We start from the raw sequence: 22,957 nt of genomic DNA, 5'->3' as shown, positions 1-22,957 counted from the left end.
CACACAGGTCCAGAACCCCTGCGCTCTGGTTTGCTGGGGTTCAGGGTTTCCATTTACAAAGGCAGGAGAGTCATTCAGCTTTCTGCTGTATGACAGGACAGGGTTTAAAGGATACCAGCCCCTCCCGGCACAGCCCTTGGGGGATGTCACATTTCCAGACCTGTGGAATCCCTTTCTGGAACATGTGGGGCAGCCTAGCCCCAGGTAGTGGAGAGGTTCCTTTGTCCCACTCTCAACTGTACTCCTCTGAACTCCTTGGGGGGGCTCCTGGGCGGGACCTGGACTTGCCCTGGAGACTTCATGACACGGGGCATCCTCTTGTCCCAGGGGACCTGTGCAGCCGCACACCAGGGCCTGAAGCTTCCATTAGAGGAAATGTCCTGTGGACACTTTGCTTTTTCTTTCTCTCTCCTGTTTCCCTTTCGGCTTAAACGTCATGTTTTTTATTCCCAGTTGCAAAATTTGTCTCCTGAAAAACCATCACCCACTTGTGCATGACCTCAAGCTAGTCACATGGTATTCCTTATAGGCTCCTGTTCCGATAGTCGTCTTCTCACTTCTCTACCATAGATGATCCCACCTGAAAGGAGGTCCAAGCCTCCATGCTTCCCCAGGTATACCATCTGCCGGATGGAAGGGGTACTTAAGCGTGGACTGGGGGGATCGCCCTGAGTGGGTACCAGGCACCCTCAGCTCCGGACACCAAACCTCTCCTGTGCCATCTGCTCCCTGGGGTGTGGTGTGTTTAGAGAGCAGTAGGGATTGGGTCAGAATCTCCAGAAGAGATTTTAAACAGATGCCCAAGTTCCGTCCCCCCAGATTCTACAATTTGATTGATCTGGGTGGGAGACACTAACTAGCCTGGTGGAAAAGACACTGCTAGACCCAGGTTGTGTGACCACGAACACATCCTCTCTATTTTTGAAGGTGAAAGGCTGTGACAGAAACTTCAGGGCCTCCTGGAGGTAGCAAGCCCTGACAGAGAGCAAATGTGGAGGAGGGAGTTTCAGAAGACAGAGGAAGGGATGCTGGTGCTAGAATCCCCAGGCGGCTGCTGTGCAAAGAGCTCCGAGTTAGAGAGGAGGCAAGCTAGGTCACACACACCACAAAAATGGGCTAGGCAGGAGGTGGGGCACACGGGGGTCTGAAGTTTGGGCCAACAGAATTCAAAAAGACTAGTCCCGAACAGTCCAGATCACGGATTCAAGGTGGCAACTGCAAGTCACCTGGGTAAATGAGGAAAGGTTGGTTTGGCTTGACTCAGAGTTCATAGGTGCTTTTTCTCGGGAAAGGTCCTGCCTGCGGCATCCTGGACAGCCCAGTGCACCTACCAGGGGCAGTCACCAGGCTCTGGTAGAGGCAGTCTTGGCCAGAGGGCTTGGAAATCAGGGAGGAGAAGGAGGGGGACAAGAAGAAAATCCCATGGGTTAGAAACAGGGCCTGAAGAGGTCCCTGAAGACAGAATAGGGCCAAGAGGGGAATGCCAAGTTCAGGTAACAGGTCTCTGTCTCCTCAGAGATGGGTAAAGGTGCTGTGGAGGGACAGCTCCCAGGCTAGTGCACTGGGGACAAGGAGTTGCCCAGCTTCTCATCTCATAAATCAGGCACATCCCAAGCCCTCCAAGGCCTGGACCACAGGCTCTACAGGCTCACCTTTGCCATCAAAGCCGAGCATCCCTTGGGACCAAGATCTCACGCTGTTCCACAACTATTTCACTATCTGCTGCTTCTCCATGAGCCCCTCGTATGCTGCACATGTGAGGTCCACACACAGGTTGGAAGTGCAGGGGCTTAAACATGGGATTTCACATGCAAGCGAGGCTTGTACAAACTGGGTTGACAGAACAGTTTCTATTCCTTACAGTTCGAAACTGGGCAGCGGGGAACGGGGTGGGTGAGTGGGGGTATGGTAGGGGGTGGACAGGCCTGTTTTTCCCTTCAACGAGGCTAGGCAGAGAAGATCCAAATAAATGCAGGCCTTAATTCAAGCCCCTACGTTCTGATGGCTGTTAACTTTGAACACTGAAGAGGTGAACTGAATTACACTTCACTTCCTCTGCAAAGCCTCTATAAAGCTTTTCCTAAAAACTATGGCCCCACACTAACTTGCCCTTTGCTGAGTCCTATAGCACAGCAGTTCTCAAACTTGCTCATGTATCAGGATCACCTAGAATATGGAGGGGGAGTGGGGCAACTCTGGAGTTTAACATCCTGGGGTGGGGCATGAAAATTTGCATTCCTAAGAGACTCAAGAAGGCCCCAGGTGATACAGACACTGCTGGCCTGGGGACCACACTTGGAGACCCACAGTTATTAACACATGCTCTCTACTTTACAATTTCAGGCTTTGTATTTTGTCTGGAATTTGTCCAGAACTATTTTTTGCATGTCAGTCTCTCAGGCAGATCTCAATTCTTTTGGGGCAGGGATTGTGTGTTTTATATTTCCCTCTGCATTATTTAGCATATTGGCAGACCCATAGTGGATGAAAGACATATATTGGGAACTTCGGAGGATTTGATTTCTTCAAGCAGACAGGGATCAACTGTAGTTAATTTTAGTATCCCCACATTTTGCAAAAGAGCATCTAATTTTTTCTCATCATTCACATTTGCAGAGAAAATTCTTAATTTGCTTTTCAGCAACATGCCAGTCTCATGAAAGAAAAGCTCCAGTCTTGATTTAGGGAAAAAAAAAAAAAAAAAGAGTTCATTCCTTCATCCTTCCAAACGAGGTACAAACAGTACAACTAGACAACAATGCACATGACTGAAAAACACAACTACATTTTATATTGCTCACTACTCTTTAAATAAGTATAATTCAGATATTAAGGAAAAGAACTGCTAATCACATTAACTCATTACAGAAATCAAAATTAACTTATCACACAAAATAAATTAAAACATTAAATATTAACCTTTTCAGTGCAACATATACAGAAGTCAGAGTAACAAGTTCTAAAAATAAAAAAAAGCATCAGGTTTGTTATAATAAGGATAACGAAAAGTTGAATACTTCAGTAAGTTACTAAACCAGGGGGAGGGGCTGTTTTTCAGTACTGTGTGTATGTTCACCACTAGATCTTTCAGGAAGCCTGGTAAAATCAGTGGCTGCAGAGAACAGGTCTTACGTTCCAACATTAAGAACAAACATATGTGTTCCTCTTGTTTCTGTGATGTCCCCTTTGGTCCTGGGCTTTTGAAGCCGCCACCTTCCTTGGCTGAGTGGGTTGGCAGAAATCGAGGCCCAGGCCCTACTAGGAGGTCAGGGTCTCCTGAATGGTGCTGGAGCCTTGCCAATCCATTTCTGCCAAAATTGCCTGGAAAAGTGACTAGTGGCCCATGTGCACTGAGACCACCTGGCCCTGGAAAACCTGGGTGAAGACAGACACTTTTCTCCACCTGCAGAGCATGATTTCCCAAGAAGTTCTAGAACCACACCTCCTCCTCCTTCACCAATGCGTTGGTGAGGGGGTACCAATCACACCTCCTTCTCCTTTCTTAGGAAAATAGACTCTGGGCCATTCTGCCCACTTGGATGGAGCACCATGGCGAGCTCATATCTTGCTTGATTCCATGTGTGTCCAGATGCATCTTTTCCAGAGCAGGGTTGGCTGCTATAGGTCTTTCTATCTAGAAGAAAATGTTTCCTGCCAGTATGCTCAAAGACGTTACAGCCTGTAGAGCAGTGGGAGAATCTAGGCTCCATAAAATATTTGGAACCACCCCCTCCTTCTAATGGGGGCTTTTCATTTCTCCTGAGATAGACACTGGAAGCGGCTCTGATCCCCACTCTCAGGTGTGCGGCTCCTTACCAGGAAGGGCCTCAGGAACAATTCCCAAACTGCAATATTCGGCTTTCTAAAGGGCAAGGAAACACAGGGAACCTGTGAAGATGGATTAGAAGATGCTTTTTTAACCTGAAAAGGGGGCTAACCCAAAAAGTATCAACACCATGAAATGGCACAGGAATCCAATGCTTGTTGGCCACCTGATTTCTAAAAGAGGAATCACCAAAGAAGCAAGGCTCTCCTATCCTGGGCATGGACGAAGGTCCATCGAGGCCTGCCTTCACCCCAGCCTCTGCTTCCAACTCTTTCAGACCTACTGGTTTACAGAGGACTGACTTGGGAGCCACCCGCAGGGAGGCACACGCTCCTTCTCTGCACGGTTCACCGCATGGTTGCCCTGGCACAAGGAAAGGGGTGCTGGCACCTGTAACGTGAGGATCAGAGCCTTCACGGACCCTAACTGTGGAGCCCCTTCAGGGAACCGAGAAGGTTCGCTCTGCTTGCATCCTCTTCCCACACCCCTGCAAAGGCTCTGGGACGCCTGAAGACTGAACGAAACATTTCCCATCAGTTCATATTCTTTAAAGGCAGTCAGATCTCAAATAGTCTCTAAAAGACCGAGGAAAGATCGTTCTAAGTAAAATGTGATCTCAAGTTAAAAACACACTACTCCACTGCCACTGGTCTCTCTAACCAGACTCTCAGACTTTCAGGAGGGTCTGATGAGAGAGAGAGAGGAGTGAAAATGGGGGTCTACAAAGCAGTGTCAACGGGACTGGTCTCTGAGCAAGATGCTACAGTTAGGCCTCAGCCCACATACCTGCTGCTGTAGGATGTGCCCAAGAAATGCAAGCTTAAACCTATTCTTTTATGTCAAGACCCGGGAACTGTGTCAAGTATATCGTCAGTGGGGCAGCTGGTGAACTGATCCCATTTCTGCTCCTTTTGCTTCAGGTGCAGCATCATTCCAGAAAAGTGCCAAAGCTAAGACACGGGTCATACAATGGTCTCAGTCGTACAGAATAAAGAGAAAATTCATCGAAATACACAGATTGGGGAAGAAGAATTAGAGGGGGACAAAACTACCTGACAGAAATTTTAAGCCAACTTGACATATTTTAAAGGTCCCTTTCATGATGTGTGGAAGCTAGATGCACGAAGTTAATAGGTAGAAATCTTTCAGTTTTCAAATGTTAGTGAACAAAGAGTTTCCTCACATAAGGACTTCACATATTATTTTGCTGTTATTCTACTTCCAAATTTTAATGAAAATTGCTAGGGATGAGCTGTTGTTTAGTTGGAGAGGGAACCAGTGCTTTCCACAGGCAAGCCCAGTGGGGCAGAATGTACCCAGATGCCCATGAAAACAATTTCTCCTTCTCTCAAGGGAAAGCAAGGCCCACGCTGGTGGAGGTGACTTGTTAAGAGTTTTTGTTAATAAAACCAGCATCCTGAAGGGAAAAGGGAAAAATAAGTCACTGGGATATTTTTCCTAATGCTAGAAAATAAATAGGAAAGGTAAATTTCTCCTTTTAAAAATAAAGCAACAAATCGACCATGCAACAACATAGGAAGGAAATGCCTAGCCCCCCTTTCACGAATGCGGCCCAAATGCCTGTGGCTTTCCGCATGTGCTCTGTTTCTAAACATGCACTTGGAGGGCGCATTAGGAAGTGAACATGCTTAATCACAAAGCAGTGTGGTACTGTGTTTCTCTTGTGTAGAGGCACACAGGCACTCTCTTCCTGTCTCCCCCAACAAAGCCGACACATCTCTGCTGCTGGATTTGCTAACTTTTCTACTGGAATGTATCGGGGGGCCTTTACCTGTTTTGTGTCTTAAATGACAAGGCCTCTGAGACCCAATCTTTGCTCTCATCAGCAACCCATCCTCTGCTTCCATCTCTGCACCCCCCCTGGGTGGCTTTCCCCAAGCCTTAGCTGTCCCAAAGAGGCCAGACAGCTCTAATCAGTCAGTTGACTTTTCAGCCAGCATTACATACATCGTTAATGTAGAAGTCTGAAAAGGTTTGATGCTTTTTACATCGACTTAAGAGATTAAAGATAAAATAAAACCATCATCCATCTAATAAATAAGAAATTATCTCCGAGGGTGCCGACGGCTTGGGAAGGTCCTCAGCGTCGTATGTCTGTGGAAGACGTCAGGCTGGTTGAGGGTCTCGTGGACAGAGACAGAGGACATACACAGTTCCTCTTACCCTTGGCATCTTCATGTGGCAAACAGTTACCCTTCCTCCGCCTTCTTCTCCAATAAGCGGATGAGGAAAAACTCAACTATGGCAACCTCCAGTTTTGGGCAGGATGGACACCATTGTGGGGAGAGGAGTCCATTAAAAAGAAACATAGCCCAGCCTCCGTGACCGGCAGAAGGCAACCACACCTACACCTGGGTTCAGGTGCGGACAGATGCACACACCTTAGCTAGGTAAACAGGAAGTCCACCCCTTTGCAATTCTTTTTTGACCAGTCTTTAAACTGTGGTCCACTGATTTCTTCTTTAGGTCACACCAAATAACCCCAAGCAGACAGATTTCTTGACAGAGTTTCGAAGGAAGGCCCACAAAAGACAAAAAGGCTGCACAGGTGATTGCAGGCAGAGTAGGAAGGTCTGTCGGCTCGTCCTGAAGAAGTCCTTTCTTCCTCAGGCTGCCGCAGTCTACCTGGCCAAACTCCCTCTGGGCTCTTCAGACCACTGGAAGGAAGGAGAGACAAGTTAAGTTCTGCATGCCAGACCCCAGCCATGCTAGGAAGACAAGCTTGGGACAGAAGCTTGGAGATGCATCAGCCAATGTCACCGGGTTCTCTGGGGCAGTCAGGCCCAGGTCCAAGGTCCTCTGGTTCAACCTCAGGGGCAGCAGCTTCTGAAATTGTACTTTTAGTGCCAAAGGAAAGGCTGAAGAGAATGGGGATGCACCGTGTTATGAGGGCCTTCGTTCAACTGGAGGACAGTCAGCCCAGCCTGTGCTGGTGCCTCTGTAAGGGGTGGCTTCATGGGCAGCCAAGGAGCTGGCTGAGGGCTCTGGTGGCAGAATGGCTTCTCCTCAGGCCATATGAGAATGGACTCGTTTGTTTCTCAATGGGTGGGGCTCTGAGGCATCCTCTGTGGCTCACGGGAGGCAGCACGGACTTAGCTCCCCACAGCTCAAGAATCCAGCTTGGCCCGGACATCTTCCTGCCCTGGTCCCTCCTGTGGTTCCTCTGGAGGTGGAGAGGTATGCATCATCTCAGGGAGGGGGCTTTAGCCTCAGTGCCCATCTCTGGAAGGCCGGACCCATCTGAGGCTCCAAGCTAATGTCCTCCCAAATGTGGGTAGAGAAGTGACATTAATAAGAAACTACCCCAAATGACTCTGCTGAGGTGCACACAAATAGTACAAAATCTACTATAAATTTTAAATAATTTCTCCACTGGTGCTAAATAACAAAATAAGAAGCGTGTTAGCTCAATGGATGGTCCTCCGAGTCAGTGGAAGAGAGATTTGAGTGGAGTCTTCAGAGTTCCTGGCTCGCATCCTAGCTCCCCCATGGACTTACGGTGGGATGCATGCAGAACTTTGGCAGACTCAGTTTACCTACATCACTGACAAATCCTCTTCCTCTGAAGGCCATTATGAGGACTGATGGATTAACATCCTCAAGAGTTACGGGCCCCCTGCTTAAAAAGACCTGCTCATGCATGATTACTACAGGTCCTGAATAACCTGCTCCTGGGCCTTCAGCACCTTCCAGGTCAGACCGCCAGGAGGTTTAGTGAACACGCCGGTGCTCCAGCTTCCCAGTCGCCCTTCTTCCTACTCTGTTCATGCAACCTTGAGCTTCTGGAATGCCAACTGTTTACTAGAGAAGGTCACTCTTGGTGGATTAGCCTGTGGTGACTGTCTCTTGTCTCACTACTTCCTGAAAAGGAACTTTAAATTTATAATGGGCTCTGCTGGTCAAAAGAGCATTTTAGAAAAATTTGTTGATGTGCAACTTTTCAGAACTCGTCTTGATAAAAGAGCTGTTGGTCTCCGTGAGCCCCAAGCTAGTAATGCTCAGATGAGGACTCCTGAGGTGCGGGTTTGGTTCCACATCAGGATGCCCGATATTCGTCGTGGGTGTCAGTGAAAATGTTCATGAAACATCAGACATCAAAGCTTAATGAAGATCACGGGATGTAAGAGCTAAAGAGTCCTGAGAGACCTGTAGGTTAAATCCCTAATTTCACCAATGGGAAAAGGAAGGGGACTTTCTCAAGGGAAAGAGAACAGACATCGGTTGTGTGTCTACAACCTGTGGTACACTGTACTAGGTACTTTATGTAGGTACTCATTCAATTTGCACATCTTTTAAATAAGAAAACAGATGCTCAGAGAGGTTAATTAACTTGTCAAAGGTCACACAGGCCAGTAAAGATAAAAGAGCTTCCTTTTGTAAAAATTTTTTAAAATGTTTATTTTTATGAGAGAGAGACAGAGTGCATGTGAGGGAGGGGCAGAGAGAGAGAGAGAGAGAGAGAGAGAGAGAGAGAGAGACACACACACACACACACACACAGAATCCGAAGCAGTCTCCGGGCTCTGGAGCCCAACGTGGGGCTCAAACTCATGAGCCCTGAGATCATGACTTGAGCTGAAGTTGGAAGGTTAACCGACTGAGCCACCCAGGTGCCCCAAAAGAGCTTCCTTCTGTGTAAAACATACCTCAGAATAAACTAAACTTGACTTGGTAGGATAAACGTCCTCTCCCTTTTCTCCCTCTTCCTGCTACACCCTCTAAGAACTTCTGCCCTGCCCTGGAGAAGGTGGTTGTTTTCTCCACCCAGTTGTGTCTCCCGAGGGAAAAAGGCTCCTCCCCGAGGCAGCCCCTTACCTGTCTCTGAGTGGCAGCAAGCAGTCCTTCCCTTCAGCAGGGCACTGGGCTTCTCGTGCCGGCAGATGAGGGCCTGGCACCACTCACAGTGTTTCCGGACCTGGCAGCAGCTGCAGACACAGAGAACACGGGCTGGGCGGGAGCCTGGCAGGAGTGCTCGGCTGGTGCAGTGTCTGCCTAAAGAGCCTGCTGGGCAGCTCTAGGCTCTGAACCGGCCTTCCTTTGGAGGCCTCTGGAGGGACAGACACACACAGCAGGTGGCCGAGTGTCTTGCAGGATGGTGTCTTTTGGGGGAAGAGGCCAGCTAACAAGAGCACCTGTTGGTCACTTCAAGGAACCGCCTCTGTTTGCACAGCTCTGCTTTGGGCTTGCAGGGCAACCTGACCACCCACCCGGTTGCTCTGTCCATAAAGCAGCAGTTGGGTGACTCCCTAAATGTAGTAATGGCCTCAGCACTGCTGTCAGGACTGGGACAAAGCAGCCACTTCAGGCTGGCAGGGCTGTGAGGGCTTGGGGAGGGGAATCGTCCATCAGTATTGCCAGCAGCATGGCTGAACTGACCCGTGGAAAGAATGAAAGAATGAGTCATGAGTCTCTGTGGTTTTGAATCTCTCTCTGAGGACTAATACTCTCTAGTTGTGGCAAACCCAACCTCTTGGTGAACCTCTGTCACCCAGAGTCCTGAAGCATCAGAGTTATGAATGCTCCTGCCTTCTTCTGTGGGCAGGAATGAATAGTTTGCAGAGTTAGCATGAAAAAAGAGTCAGGGAGCCCAAAAGGAGGGCAGAGAAGCAAGCACGGAGTAAGACATTGATTACCTAGAGACACTTAGAGCTGTATCCTGTGGGATACTGCAGAGGACTTTGTTTCTACTCATTCTAACCTTGACATGGGCATAATCCATGCATCCACCCACCGGGGCTGGGCAGGGTCTCCTGGTGGACATGGGCCCGGAGTCAAGTGAGAAAACGATCCCCTGTTGCTGTGCTTCCCTCTTGGTACCTGGTGGCATCTCATGACCTCTACCCTAGCCCCTCTTTCCTGGTGCTGTCCTGGGAAGGCTACCAGGGCCCCCAAATCTTTGGGCAGCAGAGCCTAGAAGGAGCCCAAGACCTTTCCGCCCAACATACTTCTGCCACGGTGGTCAGAGCAGTCCATCTCGGCATGCCGCCCTCCTGATCGTAGAGTCCAAGATCGGGAAGGATCTAGAGGATCTGATTACAGATCCACCAGAGACTGTTCTTTTGCAGTCAGCTAGCAGTGGGCTTACTCCAGTCACTGCCTAACAAGGAGCATCCATCCCAGGGCAGTGAGACCAAGGCCTCCAGGTCCCTCTGGCATGAGATAAGCTGGTCCCAACCAACTATGCAACTCAGGAGGGCCCCATGCCTAGGCAACCAGCAGCCTGGTTGGGGTGAGGGCTTGGTTTCTGGCTCAGGGATTCTTTCTTAAAATGTTTATTTATTTTGAGAAAGGTGGGGGAAGAGGGAGAGAAGAAAAGAGGGGGAGGGAGAGGGAGAGGGAGAGGGAGAGGCAGAGCGAGGGAATCCCAAGCAGGCTCCACACTGAGTGTGGGGCCCAATGCAGGGTTCAACCTCACAACCATCATGACCTGAGCCGAAATCAAGAGTCACTTAACTGACTGAGCTACCCAAGTGCCCCTGGCTCAGGGATTCTGACCTTGGTCTTTGGCAAGGATAGGCTGGGAAAAGACAGAAGAGAGGAGGGACTGGCTGCCTCCTTGAGAATGAGAGAGGCTGCCCAGGAATCCTAAATTGTCCCTGTCTTCAGAGAATCTGGCAAAATTGCTTTTAAATCCCTTTGAAGAAGCTCACGGAGGCACCAAATCTTGTTCCCAAGACTCTGGAACCCTCCTGGCCATAGAAATAGGACTATGGAAATGATGGGTGTGCACACAGCTAGTCATGAGAACTGTCGTTGTGAGTGGCAGAGCCTGGGCTACGCCCCCCAGTCTCAACCAGAGCTGTCTGCCTACCACCTTTTCCAAGGCAGGTGAGAGTGGAACAGACACTGCTTGAAGTGGAAGGAAAGGCCAGCTCAATCGAACCTCATCCCTCACCACTTAGTGCTGGCTTGGGCCAGGAGAAGGATGTGAAACTATGGCTCTGAGGGGCACTCCATTCGCTGCCAGAACCAGGTTGCCCCAACAGCAACAAACCAATAAATAAACAGGACAGAGACTCATAATTATCTGTCCAAATTCCAGACAACCTTAGAGGGCTGAAGTCTGGCTTCCTTCATTAACACACAGCCGCTTACTCCAGCCTTTGCCGGAATGGCCCATCCACTAGTCTCTGCCATGAGTTAATCCACACCGAGCTGACTGGTAGCCTTTAGTTATTCTGTGGATTCCTTGTGCATATCCAATTAGATATAAATTCTCAGAGGACTTGCTCTGTGAATTAGAGGTCTCTAGATATTTCCGGGGAATAAATCTGGCCAGCTGCTGCGAATACAGAACTTGGGTGTCTGCCTTTGTGGAGCAGTCCCGTTGGGAGATACAGGCGAGCAAGCAGGTCCAAGAACAGGGTGTCTACTGGCTCGGGAAGATGTTCTGGAAGAAGCAGGACAGAAACTGAGTTTTGGAAGCTGAGGAGGGGCAGAGACATGGAGAAGGGCTGTCACCAGCCTGTCAAAATAACAACCAAGACCTTTGACGTGGCTTTGGGATTTGCAAAGTGACTTTGGCGGAGAGGAAGCACCTCTGCCACTTGCTAAATGAGGCTGAGAGCCATTTCTAGTTCCTCTGGAACACCTGCACGTTGCTATCACAACTCTGAAGGCTCCAAACCCAACAGCAGGAGAGAGCACGTGCCTTTGCTTCTATGCCAGCTTCCAGCAATGTGCAGACTCACTGCTGGGGGACCTTCCCAGGATGTGTGTCCTTCACACAGCCTGGCTGTTACCGGAGTTCCTCTTGGCTTTGCTGACACCAGTCAGACACCACAGAATAAACCATGCCGAGGTGGCCCGGCTATCTGGGCATGCCGCAAATGTCCCGGACAGGGCCTCGAACTTAGGGGCAGCAAATACTTACTGTATCAGCACACATGCGATGATGAGGACAGCCAGGGCCACGATGGAGACCACCACCAGGGCGGTGATGGCTTGCTTCTTCTGGCTGGCGGCCACCACAGCCAGGAGGTCGGCATGCTCACAGCGTGCACCGACATACCCAGAATGGCAGCTGGGGAAGAAAGGAATGTCAGCATGCTCTTCTGATGGAAGGTCTTGTTCCCCCATCTTCCCCTAGGAAGGCTGGGCCAGAGGGACCCAAAGCCCTAGGAAAAGCCCAAAGGGGCCCCTCCAGCCTCTGCTATTGGATGCAAAGGGATCAGCAAACTCCCTGCCATCTCCCTGAATGGGCACCTCTTCCTTGGAGAATGAGGAGTAACTAATCGGCTTGCTCATCTGTGGAAGCATTCATTATCATTGTTACCATGTCAGATGGTGGGGATAGAGAAGGCAGCAAACGTGTTCAGGACACGAAGTTCATTTTGGCAGTTCATAAAAAGCCAGGTTATTTTTAAACTAAGTGTGTGTATTCAGAATTCGATGGTGAGAGAGAGAACACACGCTAACCCAGAGGGAGACACAGGCTGTGGTTTGCTTTTTTATCCTCTTCATCACATTTAATTAGCCCTGCAAGCATTTACCCAGTGCCCGGCACACGGGGTGGGGGTGGGGGCGTACTCAAGTAGGGGCCGGTGCCACTCTCTGGGAAATGCAGGGCTTGAGAAGCCACTAGTCTGCTTCTCATTTCCAACACCACCTGGCCTCATTCCACTGGAGGAGGATCAGTAAAGGGCACAAAAGAGGCCATGCTCTTGAACGTGCACATGGCCTGTGAAGGGCAATACTGACACAAGGGGATTTTATTACTGGTATTGCTAGTATCCAAGGGCTCTTTCGCTTCTGTAATAGCCTCCTCCTGTGTGCAGAAGGCTGTTGCTACTCCTTCCATATATATAACTCTTGCTTATGCTAACCTCCCCACCCCCTCAATCCTGGGGCAGCCACAAGTGGTTCTTGGAGGATGAACCCTCAGGAAAGGTTCTAGTCATAAGGAAGGGATGCTCATTTTCTGATGAAGGCATTTTTCCCCCCCTCCAAGCATAGGGTTCTTCTCAACAGAAGATACTTTGCTTAGGTACAGGTCCCTTTGTTCGGGTGATTTTGTTATTATAAAGAAAATGGTTGATCACCATCGTCTTCTCAGGTGGGGAAGTTTCCTTCCCACGGGGGACTTCCCCAAGAGCAGCCCTGCACCAAACATCACACACTGGATTTAAAGTTTTGTTTTGGTTTCCCCCCCAGCCATGGCAATGATAGCTGTAAACTTTTTTTTTTTTTTTTCCCAAGAGTCTACCTTTTGATGAAGTAGTCAGTCTCTCTCCTTCACTTTTAGATTTAAAGGCCTTTGAAGAACAAGGAGAAATAAAAGGGGATTAAGGGTTCTGGTTGCCTGCTATTGTGCCCAGGGCCAGCCCCAAGGGTGTTACATTTGTGGTTCCCCTACACCTGGACTCCTGGGCCACCAGACCCCAGATGCCAGAGGGATCCTTGGGGCCACAGGATAAACACAGTATCTTTTTCTGGAACACAGGTTTTGCTCAATGTTAACAAAAATGTAATAATTTTCATGTTAAAGGAACAGGTAGTGTAGAGTTTAAGATTTGTGACAAACAGGAGATACTGCGAAAATTGCTGGTTAAGGCTTCACCCTGAACTACCACAGCATAGAAGCTTGTCTCTAGCACTGCTTAATGGAAAAGTCTTTTGTGGGGGCTCTTTGTCCCATAGCCCACTTGTTATATACCTTTCTTAAAGGGTTTTTTTTTTTTTTTCAGTTTGAATTCAGGCCCTTGCTTTTCTGTTAAGGGTTATTGTACATTTCACCTACGTTTTCCCATTTAATCCTTGCACAGAAAAGTCAAAGTCATTTGCCTGTGTCACACTGCTGGACAAGAGAGAAATTCACACCCAGGTCTGTTTAGCCCAGAGTCTGGATTCTTGCTCATTCATCAGGCTGCTTCCCCCCACATACTCAAAAGGGATTGGGGTAAGAATGCCACAGGTTAAGCTCTTGATCAAACGTGCCTTTTGGTTTAGGCTCCAATCTTGAAAAGGTAAAAGAGATTTGAAGTTTTCAGTTCAACAAAGGTGCACATAAAGAAGCTGAGGAGGGCCAACTAGGACACAGGGCACCATGTAGGGTTCTCTACAGACCCGAGGACAAGAGAGCAGCCTCCAGATGCAGGAGGGACAAAGTCGTAGAGGGGGATCTCTAGCAAGACTTTCCTTAAAAAGGATCTAGATCACAGAACTCTTGACTGTCCCAGTCCTGGGCTGAGGGAGGAGACTGAGGGCGTGTGGGCCAGGGGCAGGTTTTTGTTTGGTTTTAATAACAAAATTATGTGAAGGTCAAAATCAAGAAACAGCTCAACCTGTGGGCTGTGGAGAAAACAAAGGCACTGGCCCCTTCCCACTGGGGGAAGCAGACAGTGGACTGGACCGGAGGCTGATGGGCTAAGCAACAGTGGAGGTGCCGCATAGATCGAAGCTGTCAGCATCCGGAGAGAAGCCTGTATGGGATCCCTGTTCCAGCCTGACCTTCAGTTTCACCCTGCACCCAGTTGGCTCCCTGTGGACTTCCACTTTTTGGTATTTGACACCCCCTCTCTGCAGGGCCTGAATCCTCTCCATTTTATCTCCCATAACCTAGGTTCCAGCCAACCCAAGATGTGGGCCCCCCCCCCCCAGCCCAGTGTCAAATAAACCAGTGCCGGGCATATAGGTACATGGACATACCTGCCTGGTCTATGCATGATCACCTACCACTCTCCATTTGCCCATCTCACCTCCTGCCACCTTCTCTGACTGGAATGTTATTCCTCACTCTCCCCATCAGACTCCGTCTCAAAGATCACATTCTCCAAAAAGGTAATTTACAGACTCATTCCTTCACCCAGTCACCCATACATCCGTTTGCCTTATCTCTTTGCGTGGATCTAACTTCGCCTCTTCTGAACGCCCTCAGAATCACTGCCCTCCCCACCAGCCTCACTTCAGGTCAGTCTCCGTGCTCCTTCGGGCAAGACCCAGGTCTACAAAGACTGGTGAACCACTGAACAGGAGGGGGCTGAGGAGGTTGGGCCTTGGGATCAACTGTCACATTCCTCCTCGGGACTTGCAGCCAAGCCAATGGGACGTCTACAGACAGGTGTTTATGCTGCTTCCTCCCAGGGCAGTGCAGTGAGGATCTGTGTAACTATCTGTGAGAGGTCCAGGCTAAGCACTCCTATTTCCGAAATAGTCCTACTCTGACCTGCAGGCCCTTGGGAGAGAAGGATTCTAACACCTTCACAACCACTTGGTTCTGCAAACCTTACGGATTAACACATCAATGCTGGGGACTCCAAGAAAACCTGTTTAAATAAACGAGCAGCAGCCAAGCGCTAATTACAACACACACCATTTATTGCAGGCACTGTGCCAAACTTCCATATGAATCCATCTCTCTTATTCCCAACAATCACAGCTGCATGTGAGGTCAGCGTTGCTATTTACCTTCTTTACAGATGAGGAAACAGGGGCTTCTGGGCTTAAAAACTAACAATCTCAACCATGAAGGCTACCTTTCTAGGGTAATGCAGACTGGTCTGGAAGATACTCTGGGACAGTGATTTCGTGACAAGCTCACAAACCTCACTGCAAAAAGGCCAGGTTGCTCACTCCCCTGTAAAGAGGTCTCCTTGCTGTGGTGTGGCAAGGTGCCAAGATGCCCCCAGACGGTGTAGTCTTAACTCACTAAGAAAGAGAACTCTTTGGGCTGGGTCACCTTTTGCTGATCTTCCATATTCTTCCTTCCAGAGGAACATTTCCCATTTGTGTGCTGGGCCCTTCACAACCAGCTCTGCCTCAAAAACACCCCTGGCAGGGGTCCTAGCCCACCGGGAAAGTCTTCATGTCAACAGGAATGCCCCAGTCACCTAGTGTCACGGCTGCAAACACTCACATTTCAGTCTCATTGAATTAGGGAGCCCAATGTGCCTATGAACGAAAACTTCTCCAGCGAGGCACAGGAGGCACACGGGTTGCTGCCTAACAGGCGAGACTCTAGGTCATGGCCTAGGTGAGCTCTGAGAATAGCAGATCTTAGCCCCAGGCAGCACGACTACAGCTGGGAGGCAGCATAACCTGTGGTTCAGATCCTTGGGCTTTACCCAAGATCCGAATTTCTCTGAAAATGGGTGTTTTGAAGAAAAGGCCAAAGGTAATTCTGATGAAGCCAGAGTTGAGAGCCACCATGAAGGTTTTACTAGTGACATCGACTTTGGCCGCCCACTGGAATTGCCTGGGGAACTTGAAAAAATCCTGATGTCCAGGCCATACCCTAGACCAACTGTATCAAAATCTCTGGGAGTAAGGCCTGAGTATTAGTATTTTTAAAGCTCCTCGATGATTCCCCCAGGAAGCTAAAGTTGACAGCCACAATTTAGAATTTTTGGCCTTGAGATTGCGGGAGGTTCTTTCTCCTCCCCAATCGTTGGTAGTAATGGGGATGCTTCGCAGTTGCTTTTTATAAGGTGGGGAAAAAGAAAAGTTTTGGTGACATACCTTTTTTTTTTTTTTTTTTTTAAACTTCCCAAGCTTCTACTGATACCCGACTTAATTATGCCCATTATTTTAGGTACAAGTCACATAAGGAGGGGAAGAGTCATCTCACCTGGTTGCAAATGAATCATGCTTGACTCAGTTAAGGTCCTGTACTTTACCTCAAGTAGGCCTTGGTTCCCACCTGACTACACAGTACAACCACCAGGGAAGATTTGGAAAATGCCAAGGCCAAGGTCACACCCCCAGAAATGCCCATCCAAGTGGAGTGGGCACCCAGGTGATTCAAATGTGCATCCAGGCCTGAGAACCACTGAGGTAGAACTATTATTTAAGTACACAATCAAGAACCAACAACTCAAAACCTACTATTTCTAAGTCTCCTTTCTCCTTCCCTCCTTCTGGGCATTGCCCCAGGATGGTGGCTATAAAATGGGCCCCCTCCTATCAGGCGCAGGAGAAATGGGAGATGCTATCCCCCTGTTTAAGAAAGGAATCTGAATAAAATAGGAGTCATTTTATCACAAGGGTGGAATGGAAAATGTGTAAGACTGAACATGTCCTTACATCATTTGACCGATTTCATCTGTCTAGAGTGGGTTTTGCCAAACTCAAGATTGTGGAATGCTGTTTTGTCTTCATAATTCTGAAATGAGGCTCTGGGATCCCATTCAGGCTATTTCCCCCAAATAAGAACCCAAACGAAAGAAGTGTACAGGAAAGAAAGAGTGTCACATAGAAGGGAAAAGGAGTCTGGCTGAGCTGCAAAAGGAGCCATTGTGGCTGGAGAGAAAGGCAATGTGCTCCAGCCAGGTGGATCCCCAAGGCCTTTTCATTTTGGTTACTAAGTCAAGAATGCTTTGGTGCTTTTCACAGGAGCAAATTGTGGCTGTGGGCCTCTCCGTCTGAACAAGAAGAATGACATTATCCATGATACGCCTTTCTTTCTCCTGTGCTGAGGGCTTTAAGGCCTTCTGGTCCCCACGAGTTGCTAAGTTTTCCCCCTAAGTTCCTGTTTTGCCTGGTTCACAGGACCCTTTTACAATTTTCAAAAAAAATATAATAATGCATATAGAGTTATGCTCTTAAATATTTTTTTCTTAAAAAAATTTCTCCAACTAGAAAAGGAATGTGTCTAAGCAAATTGGAAAGCACATAAATAACAAGGCAGAAAGTAAAAGCTCACATTGTTGCCCACCTCCCCAAATTGCAAACTGACATGTTTCTTTTTGAACTATTTCTCTGTACTTTTAAACGTAGTTTTGGGGTTTTTTGTGTTTTGTTTGTTTTACAATTTTGTGTCAGTATCTCATCTCCTATCTCCTTACTATTTTGCTGTCATTAGAGAATTGCAAGTCATTTAAAATGTTGTGCAGTAATATACGTGCACAGTTTGCTTCACCAAACCCTTACCATTTAGGCAGTCTCCAATTATGATAGCATAACTACTGTCAGGTGATTACCTTAAGGTACACACTTTGTTTGCATTTGAGATTGTTTCCTCAGGATAGGGTCCCACGTGAGGGCACAACATGGTACAGACTTTGGAGCCAAAGTTTCCTGGGTTCAAATCTCAACCCCCACTTGAATGCCTGTGTGACCCTCAGCAAATTACTTAGCCTCTCTGTGCCACTGATTCTGCATCTTTAAAATAGGATAGTAAAACTTACGGAGTTGTTATAAGCACTTCACAAGATTGTGATGTGTCTGACACAAGTGCTGTGTAAGTGCTAAAAATGTAAATAAAAGGATGGCAGCATTTTTAATGCTCTTGAGAGACACTGTCTTTATAAACAATGATGTATTCTCTGGCAGGAGGCTAGTCCTCTGTCTTTTAGCCAAGTCTTTTGGCATAGGTCCTAAGATATGGTCTTCAATATGGGGGCCAAGGACCAAAGTGATTAAGGACCAAGGACCATGGTTTTAAAAATACGTTTACACTAACTTGCCTTTAACATGGACAAGTTCCATAGGGCTGGGGTAGGAGTGGGGCACCTGAGCACAAAGACACCTGTGTTCTGCTTACCCACTGTTGGCCTCTTAAGAAGTGGATTCGCAAAGTCCTATAGCTTCTCTGTCTCAAGGGCTGGGGAGTAGGGGTCTGGATGGGGTAAGGGCTCGCTCTCTGCAGCTCTGATCCCAGGGCCTCATGGACAGCATGGGTTCCATGGTCTACCCGCCTTCCATGGCTCCTTTTGGCAGGACCCTATAGCATCTTCCAGCTGCGGCAACGGTAACAATGCCTGGTAACAGAGCCCTTATGCTCTGCGGGGAACCAGGCTTGGATGTTCTCCACTGCTATCTGATAGGACTCCTGCAATGATGGAAACAGTCCATATCTGTGCTGGCAAACACAGTAGCCACTAGACCTGCAGGTGCTGAGTATTTGAAGTGTGGCTAGTGAGCTTTGGAAACTACATTTTAGTTGAGTGAATTAATTTAAATAGCTCCGGGTGTCTAGAGGCTCTCATCCGGGACAGCAATAGCTATGCACACATATGGTCACTGGGTCCTCACCACAATCCTGCGAAATATTAACATCCCCATTTTATACACAAAGAGACTGAGGATTAATGGGGCTAAGTCACTTGCGTAAGAGACTCCTGTCTGACCTCCAAATCCATGCCTTTAACTGCTGAGTTATCCTGCCTAGCGTGCGACTCTCAGTGTCTGCTTCTGGTGTGGGGAGAGAGAGAATGAGGACGTGCGCTTTCTCCAGACATATGGATGGAATGATGTCATAACTATTCTCTTGTTCAAAGTAAGCTCTACACCCAACGTGAGGCCTGAATCCATGACTCTGAGATCAAGAGTCACATGCTCTATGGACAGAGCCGGCCAGGTGCCCAAATGTCGTAACTTCTTAACCCCTCTACCCCACCATCTGGCAGCCGTTGAGATGAAACAAGATCTACGTCGAGTCACTCAAGCACCAAACTCTTGGTGGGGTTGGTGCGGGGTGGGGGGATACATCCTTAGTCACATCGCAGCCTGCTGGCACACTGATGGCACTCACTTCTCTGTGGATGTTTGGCTCTAGAATGTACTGTGGCCAGGGCCATGTGAGATGTTTTCCTTGGCTCAGCAATTTGTTTTCACACTTTGCTGTGGGAAAGTTAAGTCAGGGAGTTCAATCACTGAAGAGCATTTTGGACAGGTGAGAAACTTCTAACTGGTTGCCACTGGCTGACGACACTGGAACTTTTCTGGGTGTCTTCCTTCAACTGTTTTCCTTTGTTTGAAGGCTTCTGCAGGCAGCAGACCAACAGTGTGCTGCATTGGCCTCAGGGGAAAAACGGTGTGCAAGTCCCAACCCTGCATTTCTATGGCTTTATGATCTTTGGCAATCCTTCTTCCATTTGTTTCCTGATGTAATTGGGTTCTAGTGAGAATTGACTAAAGGAAGACACAAAATAAAATTGAGGGTTCATCGGAAACATACATGTTTAAGGATTCTGTTCACTACCTTTGGCTATTTCTGACTAGTTATTTGTTTTAACTTTTTTTCTTTACCTCATATTTTATTTAGTGTGATGTGTCATTTTATTTAGGTTTTCCGGAAACCTAAAGACTATTGTTCTTATAAAAAACAAAGCTTTGGCGTGACAGTATTTTAGAAAGCGCTCCCTCTTTTGAGACTAGTCTTGGGTCACTGTGGGTTTTCTTTATATGGCCTTGACAGATAGTGGCCTTACCTCAAGGTATGTTGGTTTTATTTTATTTTTTTTATTTATTTATTTTTTTCAACGTTTATTTATTTTTGGGACAGAGAGAGACAGAGCACGAACGGGCGAGGGGCAGAGAGAGAGGGAGACACAGAATCGGAAACAGGCTCCAGGCTCTGAGCCGTCAGCCCAGAGCCCGACGCGGGACTCGAACTCACGGACCGCGAGATCGTGACCTGGTTGAAGTCGGACGCTTAACCGACTGCGCCACCCAGGCGCCCCGTATGTTGGTTTTATTGACCAGAATGTCAATAAATTGACCAGAATGTCAGTGACCCAAATCTGGGGTGGTTCCTAAGAGTGAGAACAGAATGTTCTGCTTTCTCTGCATGGACTCAGAGTTTCTGGACCAGTGGGAATTAATTAATTATCGCATTCTTCTAGGCGCTGTAAATACAAAGGGCATAAGGTGTGGTCTTGTCCTCACCAAGCTTACAAGCTCACATGGCAGAAGTGAGCAAAGTGGGCTGGTGTGAGGAGAGCAGAAGTGGCAGCGGAATGATCAGGGGCTGACATCTGCTTCAGTGTTGGGGAACAGGGGAGAGAGAGGTGGAAATGAGAAGCGGAGAGGGCAAGCCCTGTCTGGGGATGGTGGGGCAGGTGCACCTGTGTTCCAGCCACATGGCACATTTGGGAGTTCAGGCCTGATGCTGCCTATTCAAGAGGGCTGGGCATCCGTATGGAGAGTGAAACCTGACTTCTAAAATCCTGACAACTAACTAAAACTACCAAAGAACAACGCAGATCATCACCTACCACTATGTAAAACTTATCTGTTGGCTGAATACCACCCCCTGGACTGCCAAGATCCAGTGGGGAAACTGAGGTAAAGAGGTGGTAATTGCTTGCATTGCTGTGCATCCCCACAGATGGTCAGCTTTTCCAAACCACAAGGATGGCCCAGCTGTTTCCAGAGATCCTGCACTCAGCCCACAGAAAGGACTTTAAGTCTGTGGTCAAGGCAAAGAACCTGAGAATGACCTTGACCTTTTTCTTCACATGCTGGGGAAAGGTGCCAACACCGTTCTTGGAAACAAAAGAGCTTAGTGATTTGAGGTGTTAAAAAACAAAATTCAATTGAGTACATTTTATAAATTTTTTTTTAATGTTTATTTTTTGAGAGACAGAGTGTGAGTGGGGGAGAGGCAGAGAGAGAGGGAGACAGAATCTGAAGCAGGCTCCAGGCTCTGAGCTGTCGGCACAGAGCCTGGCACAGGGCTCGAACTCATGAACTCATGAGATCCCCATGATCTGAGCCGAAGTTGGACGCTTAACCGATTGAGCCACCCAGGCGCCCCCAACTTTGTAAATTTTAAGATCAAATTAGAAAGGAGCTCCAAGGAGCTGTATGAGATGGAAGACTTGTATAAGCAGGAGGGGGCAGGGACAGGGAAAGAGCGGATGACCTCATCTTTCTTTGGGGGACAGAAGGGGTCTATCAGGTGAATTACCTCACTAGAGCACACCAGGAAATTCCAGCCTGACTAGCTAAGCACATTTCTGGTGAAGGCTGAAACTGCAATTAGGTTAGGTATTAAGTTTTGGTTTGGTGATGTGGACTTAGCACAAGAGACTCCATTTTGGACCTGCTGTCCTTTTTTTTAAACAGAGTTGAACTTGTACTTATTTATTCTTTTGTAACAGAGGTGAACTTTTTAAGGCTGAGACAGAGTGCCCTCTGGGGCAGTGGCTGAGAACATGGGCTTGGTAGGTGGAATTGATCAGCCTGAATCCCATGCTCTACCATTAACTCGCTCTGGGACTCTGGGAAAACTGCTCCTGTGAGCCGACTCAGTTTTCTCGTTTCTACAACAAGAATTCCCACTTGAGGATGGAGTTGTGAGGACTCCATGAGTCACTGTATATAGAGTGCTGGGAACCATGCCTGGCACAGAGCTGCAGTTTTTATTGAAAGCTGATTATTAATAGAAGTATTTATAATGTGGATGGGGGGAGGGACAGCCGGTCATCCTGATTATCAAAATGCAATGGTGTGTAAATGTGATGGACAGTCACCTCCCTGAGCCAAGAGCGGGGCTTGGGGCACAGACCGAAGAGGCTAAGAAAAGCACTTGCCCCTCCCCTGCTTTCAGAGGGCTTCCGCCAGCTGCTGGGGGTCTCAGCCACAGATGAGGTTGTTGTTTTGACTCATCTGATGACCCAGGCTTGAGGTTGCCCGCTCTCGAAAAGTTTATACCAGCCTCTCATCTGGTGGGGAGGCACCCGAGGAAGGAAAACTAAACTGACACAAATTTGGTCAGAACTCGGCAAAGATTTGCCCTCTTTCTTCAAAGAGGATCCTCCCCACCTGTAGACGGGTGCACTGGGCACTGCTGGAGGGTCAAATGCCTTCTGCCTGCTGCATTGGGGGGCTTCCTGATGTCTGGGCCAGAGGTAAAACTTCCCTTCAGGGCTAGTGTTTTCCACAATGACTTGGCTACTAACAAAAAGTCCCTCAGGGCCCCCTATGTGTATTTGAATAAAAATGATCATGAATAATGATTGACTGTCATCATCACTGTGCTTTGCGTTTACAGGGTAGGGAGGGCTCAAGCTCTGGGGACAAGACCTGGGGGCCTCCCACAGTCCTGTCTGGAGGAAGGTAGCTGGCATGCTTCTCCAGGTGAGGCTCAGAGCCACCGGAGGGGCCTGTCCGTGTTCATACAGCTGCATCTCAGGAAGAGGATCGTCCAGCCCACCACTTTACTGTGGCAGCTCTCTGGACCCACAATCTCTCCTGGGCTAAAGCATCAGATACCCTTAGCATCACAGTTAAGAACTCGGCATCAGGAGCCAGATTATCTGAGTCTGAACGTGAGCTCTGCTATGCGACCTGGGCACAACCTCTCTGTGGGTTCATTATGGGGATTACATGAGTTAACATGCCTGGAAGTCTGGCATGAAGCAAAAGCTCAATAAATGCCAGCTTTTG

The 22,957-nt window shown here is 48.2% G+C and overlaps 1 protein-coding gene across 1 annotated transcript in view; it reads right to left on the bottom strand.

Annotated features, from left to right (window-relative positions):
• Nucleotides 1-22,957, bottom strand: part of TGFA (transforming growth factor alpha) — a 116,706-nt gene that overhangs the window by 3,317 nt on the left and 90,432 nt on the right. Inside the window, exons 5-6 of the mRNA XM_040458309.1 lie at nucleotides 11,721-11,870; nucleotides 8,663-8,772 (exon numbers count right to left, since the gene is read on the bottom strand). Of these exons, the coding sequence (XP_040314243.1) occupies nucleotides 8,663-8,772; nucleotides 11,721-11,870 (260 nt within the window). The remainder of the gene's footprint in view (nucleotides 1-8,662; nucleotides 8,773-11,720; nucleotides 11,871-22,957) is intronic.

This window comes from Herpailurus yagouaroundi, unplaced genomic scaffold, assembly GCF_014898765.1.
Source record: "Herpailurus yagouaroundi ecotype Mexico unplaced genomic scaffold, PumYag 221, whole genome shotgun sequence".
Lineage (NCBI taxonomy): Eukaryota > Metazoa > Chordata > Mammalia > Carnivora > Felidae > Herpailurus > Herpailurus yagouaroundi.
Note: the sequence above shows the minus strand (reverse complement) of the source record. Positions and strands in the feature narration are given on the sequence as shown.